We start from the raw sequence: 20,896 nt of genomic DNA on the forward strand, positions 1-20,896 counted from the left end.
TGACATGGGACCTTTAACAAAAAAATGTAATTAAAGTATATGTGTAAATAGTACAGCACAGGCTTTGGGACCTCAGCAAAGGATGAACCCACATATAAAGTCAACATAAACTGAGTGTGCTCGTATTAAAGGAACATTTCAGGATCTGACTTTTAATGCACACAATACTTGCTAGTCGGACCAGTTTATTGGTAGTTTCAATATTTTCATGGGATTTTCTGACCAAAAAAATGGACTATCACTATCCTAAATGACGGCTTAGATTTAAAGAGTGTTGATCAGAAAAAACATGCGTGTCTAAGTGCGTTTAGTCCCATGAAGTCACTTCACTTGGTATATTCAACCCTAAAACAGCAAGGAAAGTAAATATTTGTATGTTTTACAAAATATTTATTTATTGTCCATGGCGTCACATGGTTTGAGATTCTTTAGTTTTGTATCTGCAGGTCAGTAAGACGGGCCGGTAAAATTGTTGGCCTGGGTACAGGAGAGCTTGGAGAAGTATCTTTGGAAGGTCTTTTTCACGGTAAAACAGATGTGTACTCTGGCTGACTGCGGATGCTGCTCTTCAGAAACTACAAACCGTTCACAGCCACGTCTCCATCCTCCATGGGGAGTCTGCCTCATACTCCAAAGATAGATTCTTGACCGGGTATTGTCAGTACTAATCACAGTGTGTGGATGGGATCACAATATGTGTCGGGAAGAGCAGTGACTTCAGCCAAATCTCCACAACAAATGTGAGGAATGTTCCCCTCCATATGCATTTTTAGAACCTATTTAAGGCAGCACAAATGCAAACAGCTCAATCTGAAGAGGTTTCATCAGAGGAAGAGGAACACCTGGAGTTCCCGGGATGTTCAGGCGTGTTGTTACAGCAAACATGGGGAAATCTATAAGCCTGCAGTAGTCAAATTCAGACAAAAATATGTAATGTTTGCTTTGCGCTGTAAGTGAGCAGGCTTTCCAGAAAGCTGCTCTGTATACTGCTGCTGCACCCTCACACCCTGGATGAGACACACAGGCCACACAGTGTGTTGTGGCTCTGCGGTTGAATCCGGGTTCTGTTCCAGAGCTGTGCACGGCCCACAGCTGCTTCAGGTTAAGCAGGGATAGAGAGACAAGAGACTCCAGTTCAGTGCGTGTGTTTACCTGCAGGGGGCCAGGCTTTGATGTAGCCAGTGCAATGCACCACAGAGTACTGAGCCTCTCCTTCTTTTGAGGGTCCAAGGCCATTCCTGTCCATCAAACACAAACAGAGACATAACAACATGTTTAGTTCTCAGAAACAGTTAAGAAACGTGTAGATGCCCCAACCCTGCATGCATCCTGTTGCAGTTGCTCCTATGTGTTACTATTACTATTTACAAATGTTGGCTCTTTATTTCGTCTTGCTTCTAATAGTAACTTCAAGTAGTAACTTCTAAAGCTGTGCTCCCTCTAAAGTCTAAACGTTCTTGTAGAGAGAGATTTTGTTTGCTTTTTCCAAAGTAAATTACCGCTGATATTCATTCAAGCTCTGTTCACACCTCTGACAGCTGATTGAGTTAAAGTCGGTTAGCATGGCTGAACAACAGCTCTCCCACTGAAATCTGGAGACGGACACAGAGGATGCTGGGTAAACCAAAGAGACAAAGAAGGAGAGCTGGCTCCAGATTTATGGAGAAAATTAGATATAAGACATGTCTCCCCCTCGCACCATGGGCAACCTAAGAGCACTGGCTAAGAGTCAGACGGAATATCTATCACCATGAGCCTGAGTCTTCATCAAGTCTTCATCATGTCTTCATCATGTCTTCATCATGAGTCTGAGTCTTCATCATGTCTTCACCTTGAGCCTGAGTCTTCATCATGTCTTCATCATGAGCCTGAGTCTTCATCATGTCTTCACCTTGAGCCTGAGTCTTCATCATGTCTTCATCATGAGCCTGAGTCTTCATCATGTCTTCATCATGAGCCTGAGTCTTCATCATGTATTCATCATGAGCCTGAGTCTTCATCATGTCTTCACCATGAGCCTGAGTCTTCATCATGTCTTCACCATGAGCCTGAGTCTTCATCCTGTCTTCACCTTGAGCCTGAGTCTTCATCATGTTTTCACCATGAGCCTGAGTCTTCATCATGTCTTCACCATGAGCCTTCACCATGAGCCTGAGTCTTCATCATGTCTTCACCTTGAACCTGAGTCTTCACCATGAGCCTGAGTCTTCATCATGTATTCATCATGAGCCTGAGTCTTCATCATGTCTTCACCATGAGCCTGAGTCTTCATCATGTCTTCACCATGAGCCTGAGTCTTCATCATAATAATAATAATAATAATAATAACTTTTATTTATATAGCGCTTTTCAATAACCCAAAGTCGCTTACAAAAAAAAATTAAAAGTACAGAAAGGGGGTGAACAGGCAGAAGACAACATATTGGACAAGAAAATTGAACATGAACATTACATGAACAGGCAGAGGACAACACAGGGGGGGAGCAAGCATAGGACAACGAGCAAAAGACAACATAATGGAAAAGAGGAAAGAAAAAGTTGATGAATGTATGAATAAGAGATGCAGCGTGGGGTGAATAAGAGATACAGCGTGGGGTGTGAGTGAAGTCAGTGGGTTGGGGGGTAGGGTAAGTTGAAGGCTTGGGAGAAGAGGTATGTTTTCAGCTGGGTTTTGAAGGTAGACAGTGTGGGAGAGTGGCGGACAGATTGGGGGAGGGAGTTCCAGAGGCGGGGTGCTGATCTGGAGAATGCTCTGTTGCCAAATGTTTTGAGTCTTGATGGTGGTACTGTGAGGGAGAGAGTGGAGGAGGATCGGAGGGCTCGGGGGGGGTTGTAGGGGATGAGGAGGTCAGAGAGGTAGGGGGGGGCTAGGTGGTGAAGGGCTTTATAGGTGAGGAGGAGTGTTTTGAAGATGATGCGTTGTTTGATGGGGAGCCAGTGAAGAGAGCGGAGAACGGGAGTGATGTGTTCACGGGTCCGGGTGTGGGTGAGGAGGCGGGCAGCAGAGTTTTGTACCATTTGGAGTCTATGGAGGGAATGGGAGGAGATGCCAGTGAGGAGGGCGTTGCAATAGTCGAGGCGGGAGGTGATGAAGGCATGGATGAGGGATTCAGCAGCACGGGGGGGGAGGTAGTGTTTGATTTTGGCAATGCGGCGGAGGTGGAAGTAGGAGATCTTGATGATGGAGCTGACATGGGGGTCAAAGGAGAGGGTGGGGTCCAGGATAACGCCAAGATTGCGTGCCAGGGGGGAGGGGGTGATGGTCGAATTCTCAATGGTGAGTGAAATGGGTCCTGTTTTATTGAGGGTTGATCTGGTGCCTATGATGAGTAGCTCTGTTTTATCACTGTTGAGTTTAAGGAAATTGTGAGTCAGCCATGTTTTTATTGAAGAGATGCAGGTTTCGATATGGGTGAGGGGAGGGTTGTGAGGGGATTTGGTGGTGATGTAGATCTGGGTGTCATCGGCGTAACAGTGGAAATCAAGGTTGAGGTTGCGAATAATGTGACCAAGGGGGAAAAGATAGCAGATGAAGAGGAGGGGGCCGAGGACTGAGCCCTGGGGGACCCCCTGTGTGACTGGGGAGAGGGCGGATGTGTGGCCAGAGAGGGAGATGAATTGTTGCCTGTCGGTGAGGTAGGAGGTGAGCCAGTCGAGAGCGGAGCCCTCAACACCCTGTTGGCGCAGCCTTTGTAGGAGGATTGAGTGTCTTCACCATGAGCCTGAGTCTTCATCATGTATTCACCATGAGCCTGAGTCTCCATCATGTCTTCACCATGAGCCTGAGTCTTCATCCTGTCTTCACCTTGAGCCTGAGTCTTCATCATGTCTTCACCATGAGCCTGAGTCTTCATCATGTCTTCACCTTGAACCTGAGTCTTCACCATGAGCCTGAGTCTTCATCATGTATTCACCATGAGCCTGAGTCTTCATCATGTATTCATCATGAGCCTGAGTCTTCATCATGTCTTCACCATGAGCCTGAGTCTTCATCATGTCTTCACCATGAGCCTGAGTCTTCATCATGTATTCATCATGAGCCTGAGTCTTCATCATGTCTTCATTATGAGCCTGAGTCTTCATCATGTCTTCATCATGAGCCCGAGTCTTCATCATGTCTTCACCTTGAGCCTGAGTCTTCATCATGAGCCTGAGTCTTCATCATCAAAAGTCATTTCTTTTTTGTATAACCTTGCTTCGTGCAAGTGACAATTGTTGTCGTCTTCTCTGTAAACGTTTTTTTTCGCCGGGAAGTGTTTTACACACCACGTGACGCATCTGAACAAATCACGTTGTCAGAAATTGACACTAGCCAATGAGATTTTGTTTCTTGGTTTAAGACCCCTTTGTACTTTCACGATTGGTTGCTGATACAAAGGATACGACCATATTTGGATCCGATGAGATTGTGCAGGAGAGACACAGCTTTCCAACGATGTTTCTGATGACATGGTGCACACAGCGGTCGCGGTACTTTATGTTACGTTAGAATGCAAACTTTTGGTGAATTTAGGATAAATCTACTGACGCAAATAGACAAACTATAGTAAAATAAACACTTAAATGTGTATTTTGTACGTTTTCCTTCCAAAAGCCTGAAAGAAAACATGTTATAGAATCAAAATAGCACAACATTTCAAAATTGACCAGTGCTTGAAAAACAATGTTTTTGCCTGCCGTGTCTCGCCTTAATCTATAGATAGATAAATAAAGTATTTTCAGTGATGCAAACACAGGTATGGTGAAAAAAGAGAGAACTATTCGAAGCAGAAAAAAAACAGCGTAATATACCATCTGACAATGGCCTGTGCTATAATCCTTCAATTAACTGGCTGTTCTTTATAATTTACTCAGATCAATAGGAGACAGAGATGTTAAGTTATAAATCAAGGGTTTTTATTATTATTTACAGCAGGGGTGGGGAACCTTTTTCCTTTCAATTTTTACAACATCCTCCGAGGGCCGTACAAATTATTGAACTCAACCTCTGTTTAAAAAAACTAAAATCACAGCCCATTCATTTGGCCTTTCTTTCATGCTGTGCAAAGAAAAAGCAACCTCTTAATCCAGATATCTCACCATGACTCATGTTTGACGCATGCATGCATGCATGCATTCACGTGCACGGTTGTGGCATGACCACCAAAAGAGAAAGATATGGACACAAGATGTGTGCAAATGTATTTAGTATCCTATCCATGTGAACATGATTTAAGTGGGGGGCACCTAACCTCCTCTCAGGGCATGCTCCCCCGGGAAGATTTTTTGTAAAATATTGAAGTTAAAAGCATCAATCTGGTACACTTTGAGAGCAACATGAGGAGATATATGGATACATCTTTCAACACCCATATGAAACAGAACTGTAAGCATATTTTTCTTTTTGAATATTTTACAAATCACTCCCTTTTTAAACTCTATTCTTGTTATTTTTAACAACTTTTTTTTGTTACTGTCATATAGTATTTTATACCTGTTAATAATTTAGTCTCTAATGTCTCATTAATAACTATAATGATCATATCAAGGTGTGCCTTAACCTCACTGAGCTGAGGGTATTTGAGCCTCTCAGGAGAGAGCTCTCTTCCACCTGGTTGTAGAAAAGCTCTTTAAATTTGTTAGCATAGCTAGCTAACCAGGTACTAATAACAACAGATCGCCACTGTGCTTACAACTAAAGACACAGCCTCGCAAACACTGTGGCATGTGTACGGCTCCTTATGGGTACTGCAATATTTGAAGAGCTGGAGCGGCGTTCCGATGCCCTCCGTTACTCCTTTCAGACGAGACATAACCACGTGAAGACCTATGGTGAAGACATGTTACGCTCGTGTTGTGTTCAATGAACCTGTCCTTGGCCAGGAAAAACAGGCACTCGCTTGTTTAATTATTTTGCTATCTAGATTTCTTCTTCTTTTTTGAAGTGAGAAGTTGTCTGACGGACGGACTGACGGACCCCCCCCCCCCCCCAAAACGAAAACTCTTCGGTTCTCCACGAATTACACAAGTCACCCAAATCAGCGTTAAAAAAGCGGGAGGCGTCAAAAAGCGACTAATTTGCATCACTGTATTTTGATTCAAAAGCAACATATTGTCTCTAAGACTCATCTCTCTCTTCAAGTACCAGCTTTTACAATACCAACAGCTTTGCATTTATATAAAGTGTGATGCGTCACTACTATCTGTTCTAGTACAGAATAAAGTGTCAATGAAACTAGTAGTGTCGAAAGAACAAATGAACTGCAACATTATTATTGCATTTTATGAAAATATTACAATTACATTCTCAAGATATTATAGTGGATAACCACCATGGTAATAGAAGCGGTTCCTGTACCTGTATCTCTTCCTCATGTTAGATAGTCGGTTTAGGGAGATGTGATCCAGGGGAGCACTACCGCACCTGCACACAGAGACACATGTTTAAGTGACATTCCAGTGGGAAACAATACCAGCAAATGGCTGCTAAGCACATTATGAGGCACACACATACAACTGCTTGACAATAAATAAGAACAATGTACTGACACACCTCAAATGATGCCCTCTTTACTGAAGATTAAAACATGTTGTTACTTGAAGTCCATTCTCACAAACTATCTTGCACTGTTCCACTGAGAGCTTGTTTATTATTGAAGATTAAAGATATTGTGTTTTCAATATTGTTCCAAAGTAAAGGTAAGAATACCTTAGGTAGTAGACCTGTTGTAGACAACTGTCTTGTGATAATCTTTATTTTTAAAAGTCAAATTTACCTAATTTCACATAGATTCAGTCTGAATTGTGCGATTTTGGGGACAATGGGTTCCCGATACCCCATACATTTTCCACTTCACAAAGTCTTTGAGCAGAGCTGTCAACTGTGGGCTGAATGAGGGAAAGAAAGAAAAAAGAAAGAAAGAAGAAAAAAGGAGGGAAGGAATGAAGGAAGAAATAGCAGAAGAAACACTCCTTTCTTCATCCTACTTCCTTCCATTGTTTAAGAGGAGGGAGGAAAGAAAGACAAAAAGAAAGGAAGAAGAATTAAAGGAACGCATGGAGAAAGAAAGAAGGCAAGGAAGATTAGAGAAAGGAAGGAAGGAAGTAAGGAAGGAAGGAAGGAGGGAAGGAAGGAAGGGGGAAATGGGAAAGAAAGAGAAATAAGAAAGGAAAGGAGGGAGGAATTAAAGGAAAGAATGGAGCAAACATGGAGGGTAAGAAGGAAAGGAAGGTGAGAAGGCAGGAAGTGAGTGCTTCCAGTTGGACTTCCTCTGGGCCACGGTTCACAGTCTGAGCTGTTTTCTGTTTTCTCTGTCTCGTGGCTGAGCGTTACATAAGCCAGCCTGGTTCTAATCATGGCTTCCCTGAAACCCTGTATTCCTCAGACATGTTTACACTACGTGTCACAGAAGTGGTTGCGTTTCGGTTTGCTTGCAGTCTCGTTCAAAGCGTCCCAGCAGCATGTTGTTTAAATTATGCAAAGCCTGAAATAGCAACAGAACAGAAGAACATGGCAGTCCAACACATTCCTCACAACATGACACAGTGTGGCTCCGCAGGCCGAGGCCTCTGAGAAGGATCCAGACCAAAGAAGGCTAAAGCCACGCGTCATAGAGACAATGGAAAAGGTGTGTATGTTGTCCATGAAGCATAAAGCTTCTCTGATGTATTTTGTAGCCATGTGATGTGATGTCCAACAGACGGCAATAGTTATTAGAACAGAAAGCAGGCCTGCTAAAGCCGGTCTCGGGTTTCAGGGCTTTTTTACTGATTTCTGCCTGACCTCCGGACATTCAGAGGAGCACCACACTGAAAAAACTGAAAGGTTGACTTTAATTAAATGTATTATGTCGACAGGTTTCACATAACAGTATTAAGTTAGTTGAAAGCAATAATATTAAGTTGAACCTAATATTGTTTATTTAAATGTATTATTATTGCTTTCAACTAACTTGGGGTGAAGTGTCTTGCCACTTCTCACAACGACATGCTGACAGCAGTGGGACTAGAATTTGCTCTTCCCTGATCCGAAGCCGAGTGCACTCTCCCACTGAGCCACAGCCATCACTAGATGACAAGATAGGCGCTTCAGTTTTCCTTTAAGATCTCCTTTGGCTTAGGAAACACTCCTTTACGAAAGGAAAACAACCAAAACTGAAAGAGAAATGCGTATCATGTAAAGTTACGGTGCTTATTAAGCATTTTAACTGCTTATATGTTTGAACTTTAACAATATGTTAAACCAAAAGCTGAAATAGGAACATTGCACTAATTTCTGTAAAATTATCAACAATTTCTCAGTGTTTGTTTACTGAGTTGTGTGGAGTTTCTTCACTTTTTTTCAAAATGTTTAAATGGTGATAGGCATAGTGATAGATGTGTAGGCCTAACAAGTTATATTGCAAAATATTTTATTTTGTCAAAGTATTTTCATACAATAATAGTGTGAGTGAGTTCAGTAGGATTCCCTAAGCACCAGTCTCTTTCCTAAATCCTGACGAATTCTCCGTCACATCTTTCCTTAACCCCATGACGTTTTGCCCTGAGTAATAGTGGTTAGGAAAAGACGAATCTTGACAATTTAACCGAACCCTAATACTGACTAATTTGATACTAGGTTTCAGCTCCTCCTCGGTTATCTCCTCAACTGTAGTTTATAACTCTAGAATCTATTGAATTGAATTGATTTATTTAAAACAAGGGACAGTGTACATTAATCAACATATTAAAAACATGTAAATGAGCAAGACTTCCGGTAGATCGATGAGCTGGTAAGACGCACTCACCAGTTGCTCGCACACATTTCTAGTTAAAACTCAATTTTTCGACGAAACCACCACATTTTAGAGGTTTGAAAAAAAGCTATTAGATCTGTGACACTAAAAGGAGAACATCCTGTTGTAAAATGCCGAAAAAGAACATTGTAAAATCCGACCAGAGCGGCGAACCAGGCCCTACAGAAGCCTCGGGCTCAACTAACGAAGAGGCCTCTGGAGTGGCTGGACGGGCAACGGACGACAGTAGCATACTGGGGGCTATAGCGGCACTCCATGCAGAGCTGACGCTAGTCAAGTCAGAGATTTGCCGTAAAATAGAGACTGAGATTTCAGAGGTAACTACTACACTGAGAGGAGAGATAACGGCTCTAAAAGCCGAAAATGACGCAGCGATAACAACACTAACAGCCCAGATAGACTCACAAAAGCAAACGTTAAAGGAGCTAACCGAAGCGGCTAACGGCTCATCAGATATGGTGCAGGAGCTGGAAAGTAAAGTCAAGAGACTCTGTGAGCAAGTGGGAACTCTCTCAGAAGAAGGCCTCGACTTGGAAGGCCGTTCGAAGAGGCAAAACCTGAGACTGGCCGGAGTAAAAGAAGGGAAAGAAAATGGACAGAGAACAAGGCTTTTTGTGGCAGAACTGCTGAAGGAGACGCTAGGCTTGGAAAAAGCACCCGAAATAGACAGAGCCCATAGAGCCATACGGAGACGCGCTGGGGACAACGAACCGCCGAGACACCTGATCGCTAGGGTACACTATTGTCAAGCTTTTTAAGACATCATGAAGAAGGTGATCTCTACCAGAGACCTGACATTCCAGGGTCAGCGGATACAGATCTTCAGGGAACTCCCGACTGATGTTGTTTAACGCCGAGCTGCGTTCACCCCAACCAGGAAGATACTACGCGACAAGCCTGGAGTCAGATTCGGGCTACTATACCCAGCCAAGCTACGAGTGTCACACAACGGCTCAGAGGTTCTTTACGGATCCGGAGGAAGCTCGGCAATACGCGGAGTGTCTCTTCGGGTCTGCAGAGGAGGAGCAAGTTGAGTGCACTCCATTCCGGAGCCAAGACTAAAATACTTTAAACTTGATTTTCCAGAGACTGACTGAAAATAAGTCCTAAAGTGAGTTTCTAAAGTGAACTAAATTTGTGGCTCTTGCTAACGGGTGTTGTTTATACAGGTTTTCAATACAGGTCACTCAGGGGTTTTATTACTAACCAAAGTTCTGCCCTCTTCTTTTCATGGGCCTAGGAGGTCTATATTTGCCTAATACTGCTCTTAATGAGCTGATAAATATGAGGAGGCTTGCACTAGGTGGAAACCATGTTAAATATACCTCTGTTTTTGTTGTTGTTAGTGTTGAGGCTGTTTCTCCTCAGTCTAGCTCTATTATATGAGTACACAACTATACACTCCTATAGTGAACAAATCTGACAAGTTCCAAGTCCGACTTAACAAGTACAATCAATCTGAATGGCATATTTTTTCCGTTTATACATGGGCAAGGTTCAGTTCCATAATTTGTTGAGCTTATCTGAACACACACATTGTTGTTGTTCAGGAGTTGATCCCACCCCTGCCCCCTGCCCCCGCCTACGTCACGTAAGCGTGACGTATGCAGGCGCGCCGGATTCATTTTAGAATTGGGGGGGCCAAAAAAAGTGCATGTGTATGGCCCAATCCCAAACTACGCCCTAGACACTCCCCCTCCGTGACGGAGTGAACTCCGTGGAGTGACACATGAGGCTCCCTCCTGTCAGATGGAGGGAGTAAATACAGCGGCAAGCTTTGGGACAAACTCCCCTCTCTCCGGCAGAAACAGGAAATGCCGTAACGGCTACAACGGTTTCAAATCAGCATCTCTTTGACAAAAAATGTAAATGAATAACTCAAATAAAACTCCAAACATCTTTAATTGTGTTACTTTTTTGTAAAGCTCTTAGTTTTAAACCTGATGTTTATAAGCTTCTTAGTGTTTGCAACAGTCTGTAAATATACACAATTTTATAATAAAATGCACACATTCACCTTTTTCTAGACTAAACACAGGTATGATCCTAAGTTAAAAAAAAAATGAGGTTATCATGAGGTTGTTAACATCGCAATTTATCACTATCGTTTAGTGGTTTTGCAAAGAATTAACCACTCTGTTTTTGTACCATTCTGCGTTGAAGTACCTTCTCTTTGCCCAAATAATCTACTAGCGGTCTCCTTTTTTCTGATAGTTAGCTGTACAGCTTTAACCGCCTCAATGTCCCGACAGCAAACCTCCATGCAGTTGGAACCAGCCTGTTTCGGTTCAACAACGGCGGCGGTGGGGTCGGCGGCGGTTTTGACAGTTTCTGCGGCCGCAGACTAGAGCTGCTGCTTTTGGGTTCATCTGGCTTCGCTGTTTGAAGAAGGTCCAGCCTCCGGAGATGTGGTAGTCAGGGATGTGACCTTCCAGTTGTTAAATTTAAGTTTAGATTGACCGTATTTAGTTTTCTTCTGCGCTGGTTCTTCTGACATGTTTGCAAGTGTATATATTCTTTATATCTCTAGGTTAACGGCTGACACACACAGCAGAACAACGTAACAAATAAAGTAAACAACGTAACAAATAAACAAATCTAAGCTTTTTTATTGGTTGTAATTTACATGGATACATTTGAATGGTGTGACAATGTCCTATTTGATTGGGTTAAAATGTACATATTCTTCCTGTTATGTCTGCCTGCTTTATTTTACCTAATGCAAAGTGACCTGCTCCATCGAAATCGTTCGCATTGACCCGAAGACACATTTTGATTCCTAGCTTTCTAATGAGATCAGGATTGTTTTTGTACTCCAAATATTAAGCAAAATATGTCACATTATATAATGACTGTTACAGAGTCATCGTTTTGAGAAAAAGGCCTTTAAAGTGTTTCTCTTCTCTGGAATCCATCGATCTGATTGATTATTAGCGGAGCAAATGATCAAAAATACTACGGAGGGAAGATATTTTCGTTTGGATTACTGCACTCACGGGAAACACCGGCTGTTGTTATGCCTGTTGTGACGTTAAATTACTCAGTTCTCCGCTTGTAATTATTCCATTACAAACTTCAAACCTGTATTTATCATCTGCATTTGCCGAAACAAGTTTAATATTCTGAAAGCCAAGACTTTGTTTATTTGAAATCAGATGAAAACGAACTGTAACGGACCCTGCCGTGTTATCTATGATTACTATGCCTTACATTCATAATTTCAGCGGGAGGGAGGGGGAGCGGCGCTGCGGAAGAGCAGAGTGGCCAGTGAGAGGCGAGCTGTGGTCTTCCCTTTACAAGCTTAAAAAATGCGTGTAGCTAATGAGATTGAATATATATATAACAATACAAAATAACAAAATATACACAGCTAGATCAGATCGCGTTTTAGATGCGACTTTAGAGTAGAGGGGAATTATTGAAACAGGATTTGTACAGTGTTCCGCGCCGCGTGTATATACGTGTGTGTTTGTGTATTTTTGCGTTTGTGTGTATTGTGTTTGTTTCCCGGGGAAAAGACTCACGAGAAACACCGGCTGTTGTTATGCCTGCAGTGACCTTAAATTACTCCGTTCTCCGCTTGTAATTATTCCGTTACAAGCTTCAAAGTTGTAGGCCTATTTATCATCTGAATTTGCCGAAACAAGTTTAATGTACTGAAAGCCAAGACTTTGCTTATTTGAAATCAGATAAAAACAAACTGTAACGGACCCTGCCGTGTTATCTATGATTACTATACACCTTACATTCATAATTTCAGCGGGAGGGAGGGGGAGCGGCGCTGAGGAACAGCAGAGTGGCGAGTGAGAGCTGTCATCTTCCCTTTACAAGCTTCAAACATGCCTGAAGCTAGTGAGACTGAATATAACAATCAAAAATAACAAAATGTACACAGCTAGATCAGATCGCGTTTTATATGCGACTTTAGAGTAGAGGGGAATTATTGAAACGGGATTTGTACAGTTTTCCGCGGCATCTGCTGCTGCGAAAATGTGGGGCAGGGCTGAAAAGTGGGGGGGCCAATGGCCCCCTGGCCCCCCTGCTTCCGGCGCCCTTGGACGTATGTGGTGCTTTTGCTCTGGCCGGACAATTTTTTGGTGCTCGAAATGAACCGGATTCCGGAGCTAAGAGGCTGCTCCGCTGCGGTGTGAAGAGGAAAACCCGGTGCTTTTCAAGCTCCAGCTCCGAACCGGCCCTGAAACACCGTTGGTGTGAATGAGGTAATAGTGATTAAGAACTGGGGGATATGTAGCTGCAGGAGAACTTGGACGTCTGGGGAGGAGGGTCGGCCCCATTCCTTAGAGTTCAACTGTGGTCGTGCAGAGGATATGTATGTTTCTGTTTTGGTTTGTATTTTCACTTTTTTTTCTTCCTTTTTTTTTTACGGGGGCAGATTTGAGGCTGGGTTGGGGTGGGGAGCAGTGCCACTGCGGTTATATCACTGGAGGGAGATGTGGAGATTACATCAAAAGACACAATCTAAGGGACCCTTTTATGCCTTATGGCTGTGACAACAGATAAAATAAGTGGTGATACAGGTAAAGGAGAGGATTTAACTTTTTGCACATTTGGAATGTGAACGGGATCAATGAACCAGTAAAACGGGGTAAAGTACTGTCCCATCTAAGGGAGCTTCATGCAGACATCAGTTTTTTTACAAGAGACACATTTAAATAACAAAGCACACAATACAATTAAGGCTAGATGGATAAATCAGGTTTATCATTCTACGTTTTCGGCAAAGGCTAGAGGTGTGGCTATAATCATTCGCAAAAATGTCCCATTTTTACACAAATCCACAATTGCAGACAAAGAGGGGAGATATATCCTGGTCACAGGTGAAGTACAAACTAAACCAACTACATTACTAAATATATATGGTCCAAACAGGGACGATCCAGAATTTTTCAGAAAGATCTTCAGCATGATCCCCGACATCTCTACAACAAATCTTATTATTGGAGGCGATTTTAACCTGGTCCTAGATACTTACTTAGACAGATCATCGACTAAGAGAATAGCATCATCTAATGCTTCAAATTTTCATCAAAAGTCATTAATCAACAATACAAACGTATTTGATGTGTGGACAACCTTAAATGCAACAGGTAGAGAATATTCCTTTCACTCTCAAGTTCACAAGGTATACACCAGAATGCATTATTTCCTACTCAATGATAAACCTTTGTCTGGGGTTAATGATGTGAAATATCACAATATTATCATATCTGACCACTGTCCTGTATCTATTTCACTGAGACTGCTCGAGGCGTCAAAGACGGCTAGATCTTGGAGGTTCGACCCCCAAATATTAACAAGGAAACAATTTTGTGAATACATTAAGACGCATATAGTTTTTTTTCGAAACAAATGATAAAGATGATTTTTCACCAACATTGTTATGGGAGACTTTTAAAACGTATATAAGAGGGTGTGAAAATTAGGGAATTGAGGAAGGACTGTATAATGAAAGTTCCACTCGGAATGACGAACGCCTTGGGGTGTCGTTAAGAACACAGGAGTCTTGGTAGCGGTTAATTCCTTTTACTGAAGATATCAACACAACAGTCACAGTATTACAGCCTTGGAGCAGGTGTAGTGTATGTATATGTGTGTGGTTGTAGGTCAGAGACACACAAAGCTCACACACACTAAGTTGCCACTAAAGGTCCAGGCTGCGCTCCGTCGACATGACGTGCTTCTCTCCCTTTCTCCTAACAGCTGCGCTCCATGTGCTTAGTGTTACAATTGCGCGTGCCGCCAACAGAGAGCGCTGGAGTAACAGTCAGCAGGCTTTCCAACAGTGTTATCTCTTTCCAGGCATCGCAAAGAAAACGGGACCGCATTAAACAATCACAATTAGAGGAACAAATTCAAAAACTGGAGACAGAAAATACCACCCTACCATCTACTGAGTTGCACAGTAAAATCTATTCTCTTAAATATGAGCTCAATCAAATACTTTCAGAGAAAATGTCTAAAGACTTTATTTTTACTAGTGAGATATATTTTTTGTTTGAGGATAAACCACATAAACTGCTAGCGAGACAGCTGCGGAAAAGGGAAAGCGACAGGGCCATTCACAGGGTAAAATCAGAGGAAGGCACTCCCTTGACCTCTCATAGGCATATAAATGACATGTTTCGCCGGTTTTATGATGATGTATACAACTCTAAGGCTCATGCGCAACCTGAAGTTGTGGATCGGTTCTTGCATGCGTGTGACCTGCCCACATTAGAACAGAGGGATCGTGACTCTCTTGAGAAGGACATTACATGTGAAGAAATCAAAAAGACAATTAACTCACAAAAAAATGAAAAAAGCCCGGGGCCAGATGGGATGTGCAATGAATTCTATAAAAAGTTCAGCAATATGCTGGCTCCTATTTTGTTGAGGATGGACAGGAAAGCGTATGAGGCTGGTATGCTGCCGCCAACACTAAACAAGGCAGCTATACTTTTGATTCCAAAAAAAGGGAAAGATCAGAACAAGTGGGATCATATAGACCAGTCTCCCTTTTAAATACAGACCTTGCTAAGACCTTATTATGGAGACTCAGCCGCTATATGCAGGGGTGCACATAACTTGCACGCAGGTACGCATGCGCAGCAAAAATCTGAATTGCGTAACGTCACTTGTGTCACTACGCGCCTTTGCATACCTCAAAACATCAAATCAAAACACATATTTCGTCTACACGTGTTTCTTGTCAACACTCAATGGAGTAAACTACGAGACATGTCAAAAAACCCAAATACATTAAGCAGCTACGTTGTCGCTTCGCTCCCTGCCAAAAATCTACGGACTTTCTGCGACTGACTGAACTGGGTGCTGGCCGAGCCGCGCAGGACATAACCAACGGACCTGTGAAGCTTTACAGGAGGCAGAGGCTCCGGACGACAGAGTTGGTCGCCGTGTGCACAGACAGGGTTAAAGTCGGTATGAACAACATAATTGTGCCAAAACTCCGCCAACTGGCTGCAGTGGGAGACTCCCCTGTGCACATTCTGTGCCCCGCGCACACACTGGAGAACTGCGCAAAATCAGCTGATCAAAACGTTCACGCTCTGTGGTCAAGCTGCTGCAGTTTGATTTACACCAAATTGGAGTAAAACACACAGTTGCAAACTTACTCAGGGTGTTATGGAAGAGTTTGAAATCAGACAGAGGTGGAAGAAGTACTCAGATCTTGTACTTGAGTATAAGTAGAAGTACCAGAGTGTTACTCTGTTACAGTAAAAGTCCTGCATTCAAAATGTTACTCAAGTAAAATTAGAAAAGTATTATCATCAAAATATAGTTAAAGTCATGGGCACATTCAGGAAGCATCCTGAATGTGGGGGGGACATTTTTAACGGGGGGTTTTGGGATCCCCCCCCCACGAAAGAAAAATAATATATTTCCTGTATTCTGATGTATTTTATCAGGTTCTTTGATGTGGCTATACTAGCATTTCATCCAGTAGTAAAGAAAGGAAACATATTTGATTAATTAATTCAGAGCCGTCTTTAAATTAATAAAAAGCAGTTTAAATGCCCATTTTTTGTACATTTATATACAACAATAAATATTTGTGAGTGCATTGAGAGATATTGTTGTGGAGAGTCATTTATATATAAATCGCAAAATACATTTGTGAATCCTTCTGTGAGCATTTATTAATATTGAGAGTGATCTGACTCCATACAGATGTTAAGTTCACCTAGGAATGGTATCATTGACTTAAATGTTCAAATAAATGTTGCTCTTCTGTCTATATTGGTCATTTTCTCATCTAAACTATTCAGTATTTGTATTTCTCTAACATGACATAAAGACGAAACTCCTCTCAAGAAGTGAGACGCTTTTGCCGCCGCTGCCGCCATCACTGTTAACTGATTAACTGCTACCAGCTGATGACTTACTTTCCTCTTCTTTGAAAAAAATGTTCTTATGTCCATGTTGTCTGGGGGAGAAAACATATCAAACCAAGAGATCGTCAGCTTTGATTTTCGCTGTATTAACAATATCCTGAACATTTGGTGTGTGTGCCTTACCTCCGCGACCGGCATCGCTTCATACAACAGATCTGAGCCGTCCAACTATGACAACACTCCTTGAACATGCGCGCGCTATGGGAGAATCTGCCTTTGTACAAAGTACCACTGAAAACATGGTACGGAGTTTCATTGATTTGGACTTTCTCTCAATAAGCAAGTGGAATGGATTTGACAGTGAAGCACTGACACAGCGCTCTACAAAGTGCGGCGAGTGGATAGACCGATTCACGGTATTTCCACATGGTAGAAGTGGGGGGGTCTAAACTAATCATTTCAAAAAGTGGGGGGGACTTGTCCCACCCTCATATAATGGCTGCGACGACCATGGTTAAAGTAGCGACAGTAAAAGTAGTCATTGTGCAGATTGGTCCATTTCAGAATAATATATACGATATGTTTTATAATGATCGATCATTAAAGTGTTATCAAAGCTGGTAAAGGTGCAGCTAATTTTACAAATTAGATCAAAGTCAAGTACAAATATCTCAAAATTGTACTTAAGTACAGTACTTGAATAAGTGTACTTAGTAACTTCCCACATCTGAAATCAGATATGACTTCAAGTCATGTGATCATTACTTAGTACTTAGTATTTGATCCTTCAACTTGGCCTCAGGAAATGCAAGGACTTCACAGTTTTGGCAACAAGTTTTGGAGAAAGCAAATCGAAAGCTTAAAAAGAGACAGGGAGGTGTATCTTCATCATCTTCATCATCTATCATGCAAGAAGTGTAATAGAGGACAGTGAAGGAGACACTGAGGAGGACCACGCTTCGTGTGGGGTGAGTACCAAACGCTGTCTCCTGGTACTCATCTGAGTAACTCACTCAAAAAGTTATGTACATCCCTGTCTATATGGCTAAACTGGTACACCCTGACCAAACTGGGTTCATCCCAAACAGACATTCATTTCATAACCTCAGACGCCTCTTCAATATTAACGACTCTACCAGACAACCTGAAGGGGATTTGTTTATCCTAAGTTTGGATGCGGAAAAGGCCTTTGACTGTGTGGAATGGTCCTACTTATATAAAGTTCTTGAAACATTTAAATTTGGAACAGGATTCATCTCGTGGGTTAAGTTGCTTTACACCAATCCAAATGCTAGAATCCTCACTAACCGGACTATCTCAGAACCATTTAACCTGCACAGGGGAAAAATGCAGGGATGTGCACTTAGTCCTCTATTGTTTGCTCTTGCATTAGAACCCTTGGCCTGAACAATCCGAGCCAACACAGAGATTCATGGCTACAATACAGACTACACTACAAATAAAATCTCACTATACGCGGACAATATTTTGATGTTTATAACAGAACCACACTCTTCGGTTCCTATTTTATTAGAGAACATAGAACTGTTTAGCTCTTTTTCTGGATACAAAATCAATTGGACCAAAAGCGAAGTGATGACTCTACACTGTAAAGACACAAGCGTGCTAGAGAGCATTCCATTCAAATTGGCTTCAGAAAAATTCACCTATCTAGGAATAGAGACCACAAACAAATTTGACTCGCTATTTGACGCAAACTTTGTGGCCATTCTAGATACATTTAAGACAAAAATAGAGTTTTGGAAAACACTACCAATTTCCTTACTAGGTAGGATCAACGCAGTGAAGATGATCTTTCTCCCTCAGCTGTTATACCTTTTTCAGAACTTACCTTTATATATCACTAAAGCCTTTTCACAAAACTAGATTCGATAATCTGGGCTCATCTGCACCACTCTGTTTTTTGTTTTTCACAATTTTTTTTTTTTTCATTAGATATATACTGTTTGTATGTTCTTTCCCACTATGCAGTGTTTCCCCCACCATTGTCTTGGCGGGGCGCTGTGCCCTGCCAATGGAGCCCCGCGCCCTGCCTGAAATTCAAGGTGTTTTTTTTTTGTTAAAAAAAATATGTATAGCACCAAATTGCAACTGAAGTTATCTGTCTACGGTAACTTTTCACATGAACATGTGCTCTTTTATTAAATAAACTAAACGCCTATGTTATTTATCCAATGTATGTGCATGTTTCAGTGTCCACTGCTTTGCGTATTCACATTCTCCCTCCGCTCTGTTTCTGAAGGGCGAGGCTCCACTCCGCTACACACACACACACACACACACACACACACACACACACACACACACACACACACACACACACACACACACACACACACACACACACACACACACACACACACACACACACACACACACACACACACACACACACACACACACACACACACACACACACACACACACACACACACACACACACACACACACACACACCAGAGACAAGAGCGGAGGAAAGGAGGAGAATAACAAATCTGCATTATTGCCCCGAGCTCTGCTGTCTGCCCGCTTGTGTCCCCCCCCCCAGTTTCAAATTCGTTTATTATTATGTTTTAACCGCAAGCCGTTATCTTCACGGAGGAGAAGGACACACACAGCCTGCCCAGGTGGACGCGTGCGAACGCGACAACGAACGTAGCGTGCGCATTCTAAAAATAGCTCACAGATAGTGAGCAGTTACCGCGGTTTTGAACTACAGTATTGAATTTGACAGAAAACAACAATGAAACGCCAGCAGAAGAAAAGTCTAATGAGTTGGGTGAAAAAAAAGACAGAAGATGACGTGAGTTCGTTTATTCAGTAAATTAGGGTTATGGCTAGAAAGGATCCGTCTAGTGTAAATATGACGTCACGTTCTCGTTGTAACTCTCGTTGTAATCGGAGCGGATCGGAAACACATCTTCAGCAGTAACATGATGCAACATACACATTAATGCAGCAGCAATATTAATAGAGAAACATCAGACTTAATAGTAAAACACTGCAAGGGAACATTTTATTGCACCAGGAGCTATCTTGGGACTTTTACTGCAACAACGTTGACTTGCCTGTGAATAAAAAATAAACCATAGTGTTGGTGATCTACAGTGTTGTCATTCTTCTTTGAACACCAACAAGACCGCTAACACCCTATTTCAACAATCACACTCCCTGTCATTGACATAATGAATAGATAGTTTAGCTTCTCACCATCATTTGCTGTGGCCAACTGATGTTAACGATCATAACTGAAAGGCTGCCTGCCAAAAAAACATTCAGCCACGTGACATTCAGCCAAACTCTCGCGAGAGTTTTACACAAGACGGATCCTTTCTAGCCATAATCGTAAATTAGCTCAGGATAATTGGATGTTTTGTCTACACCTGTTGATGTGAGGCTAATGCAGGATTTGCTAGCTTGATGCTTTAGCGGCAGTGACTCAACAAATTGCCTCTTAAAATGTATCATTAGCAATGTATGACAAGCAGACTGCTTGTTTAATGTTAGACTCACACCAATAGCTCAATATGATCATAACACGATTGCTTTCATATCAGAGATCAGATGAGATTGAGCTGCCTCCAGCAATAGAGGATGAGGCAGAGAGAAGAAGCAGCACAGGGTTGCAGCAGGTATGTTATATGCTGTAGTAGGGCGGGCAATACTATTTTTTTTTGTAAATCGATCGAGAGGGGTGTTCATATAACGTATTTTGGCGTGTAGAACATAAATCTGAAGATATTTTTCAATTCTGACAATCCTAACCTACATCAATTTGCAGTTGATTATTATCTATTTTTCGATTATTTGCTATTCTTCTGGAAAAAAGAGACTAAGTTGGGGGTCCTTTATTTTGAAGTCAGGGCTTTTATTTTGAAGTCAGGGCTTCCTGTCTGATGTGAAACTTACAGGAAATGAAACTTACTTCAGTATATCAATGTTTTTAGTGTGAACTAGTTGAAATGGCTCAAGTCAAAACAAGGGCAAAATCGACTTCTCATTTGAGTAATCTTGTTGGCACTGGGCGAGAGCTGTTGGTGTCTGAACTGCCAACTGTGAGGGATATCCTGAGGTATGGCATCTACTTGAGGGATCAAAGTAAAGATGATAGGAGGAACTACCCAGTGGACCAGCTGGTGGGTGATATCTTCCCTGGTCTGATTGGTCAGTGGAGCAAAGCGAATGCTCTTTTCAAACCACCTGTTATAAATGAAAAGGTGACCATCATGTCCAAGCTCAAGGAGGTCT

The 20,896-nt window shown here is 42.1% G+C and overlaps 1 protein-coding gene across 2 annotated transcripts in view; it reads right to left on the reverse strand.

The window, feature by feature from the left end:
• arnt2 (aryl-hydrocarbon receptor nuclear translocator 2) overlaps window positions 1-20,896 on the reverse strand; it is a 143,452-nt gene that overhangs the window by 76,428 nt on the left and 46,128 nt on the right. For both annotated transcript variants that reach the window (XM_079664798.1, XM_079664797.1), the window contains exons 7-8: window positions 6,338-6,403; window positions 1,153-1,238 (exon numbers count right to left, since the gene is read on the reverse strand). In XM_079664798.1, coding sequence (XP_079520924.1) covers window positions 1,153-1,238; window positions 6,338-6,403 — 152 coding nt within the window. The remainder of the gene's footprint in view (window positions 1-1,152; window positions 1,239-6,337; window positions 6,404-20,896) is intronic.

The sequence above is a fragment of the Notothenia rossii genome (assembly GCF_949606895.1).
Source record: "Notothenia rossii genome assembly, chromosome: 2".
NCBI lineage: Eukaryota > Metazoa > Chordata > Actinopteri > Perciformes > Nototheniidae > Notothenia > Notothenia rossii.